Source organism: Chanos chanos, chromosome 8 (genome assembly GCF_902362185.1).
Source record: "Chanos chanos chromosome 8, fChaCha1.1, whole genome shotgun sequence".
Taxonomy (NCBI): domain Eukaryota; kingdom Metazoa; phylum Chordata; class Actinopteri; order Gonorynchiformes; family Chanidae; genus Chanos; species Chanos chanos.
In genome coordinates this window covers 317,501-319,034 of record NC_044502.1, presented here as the reverse complement: position 1 = coordinate 319,034, position 1,534 = coordinate 317,501, and the positions used below count along the sequence as shown (strand labels likewise).

The 1,534-nt window shown below is 43.4% G+C and overlaps 1 protein-coding gene across 1 annotated transcript in view; it reads right to left on the bottom strand.

Annotated features, from left to right (window-relative positions):
* Nucleotides 1–258: 258 nt before the first annotated feature.
* Nucleotides 259–1,534, bottom strand: part of LOC115819202 (clathrin coat assembly protein AP180-like) — a 46,418-nt gene continuing 45,142 nt past the window's right edge. Inside the window, exons 23-24 of the mRNA XM_030782760.1 lie at nucleotides 696–803; nucleotides 259–335 (exon numbers count right to left, since the gene is read on the bottom strand). Of these exons, the coding sequence (XP_030638620.1) occupies nucleotides 717–803 (87 nt within the window). The 3' untranslated portion in view covers nucleotides 259–335; nucleotides 696–716. The remainder of the gene's footprint in view (nucleotides 336–695; nucleotides 804–1,534) is intronic.

Below are 1,534 nucleotides of genomic sequence, written 5' to 3'. Positions count from 1 at the left end.
ACAGACAGCAGGTGAACTACGACCTATGACCTCCAGCTCCTGGTTCAGCCTGGAATATTTATCACATTTATCACTTCTCTACAAAAAGACCTCACATCTTCAACAAAATCAATATATATATATATATATATATTTATACCCACAAATGTCTGCAGATGCCCTCATATTCACGTTTCTTTCCTCTCTTAAGCACTGAATGAAAGGATAACATTGAAATACACACACACATACACAAAAGTCACTTTCACAGTTTGTTCTACAACTTTAGACAAAGAAAGAAATGGGAGGGAGAGGGACACACATCCGTTTCACCAGGACTTCAGTCTTCACAACACCTGGAAGACAGAACAGGTGAAATCCACATCTGGGTCTTCGGTCTCAACAAAGGAGTTTAAATTCACATCTGTGTTTTCAGTCTAAATGAAAGGGTTTTAATTCACATCTGTTTTCAGTCTGAACAAAGGAATTTAAATTCAAATCTGTGTTTTCAGTCTGAATGAAAGCGTTTAAATTAAACTCTGTTTTCAGTCTAAGTGAAGGGGTTTACACAGAGAGACTGAACAGCGCACACAGTACAAATACACAAACATAAACCTTTACTGATAACACAGAAAAATGTTCTGGCCAAAAAAAGGTCATTTGCATCCTGTGGGAAGAACAATCTTAGATCCAGAGGATTTGGTTTCGAGAGGTACCTGGGCAGCCGGGGTTGAGTCCTATAGGAAATCCTTGATGTTCAGATCAGCGAGGGGGTCTTTAGGTGGGGGGGGCTTTCTGGGGCTCTGAGCCATTCCCGGTGACATCTGGATCACAAAACCACAAACATGCACCATGACTGACTCAGAAACAATACACACCATGACTGACTCAGAGACAGTGTGCACTATGACTGACTCAGAGACAGTGTGCACTATGACTGACTCAGAAACAATACACACCATGACTGACTCAGAGACAGTGTGCACTATGACTGACTCAGAGACAGTGTGCACTATGACTGACTCAGAGACAGTACACACCATGACTGACTCAGAGATAGTGTGCACTATGACTGACTCAGAGACAGTACACACCATGACTGACTCAGAGATAGTGTGCACTATGACTGACTCAGAGACAGTACACACCATGACTGACTCAGAGACAATACGCACCATGACTGACTCAGAGACAGTACACACCATGACTGACTCAGAGACAGTGTGCACTATGACTGACTCAGAGACAGTACACACCATGACTGACTCAGAGACAATACGCACCATGACTGACTCAGAGACAGTGTGCACTATGACTGACTCAGAAACAATACACACCATGACTGACTCAGAGACAGTGTGCACTATGACTGACTCAGAGACAGTGTGCATAATGACTCACTCAGAGACAGTGTGCACCATGACAGACTCAGAGACAGTGTGCACCATGACTGACTCAGAAACAATACGCACCATGACTGACTCAGAGACAGTACGCACCATGACTGACTCAGAGACAGTGTGCATAATGACTGACTCAGAGACAGTGTGCATAA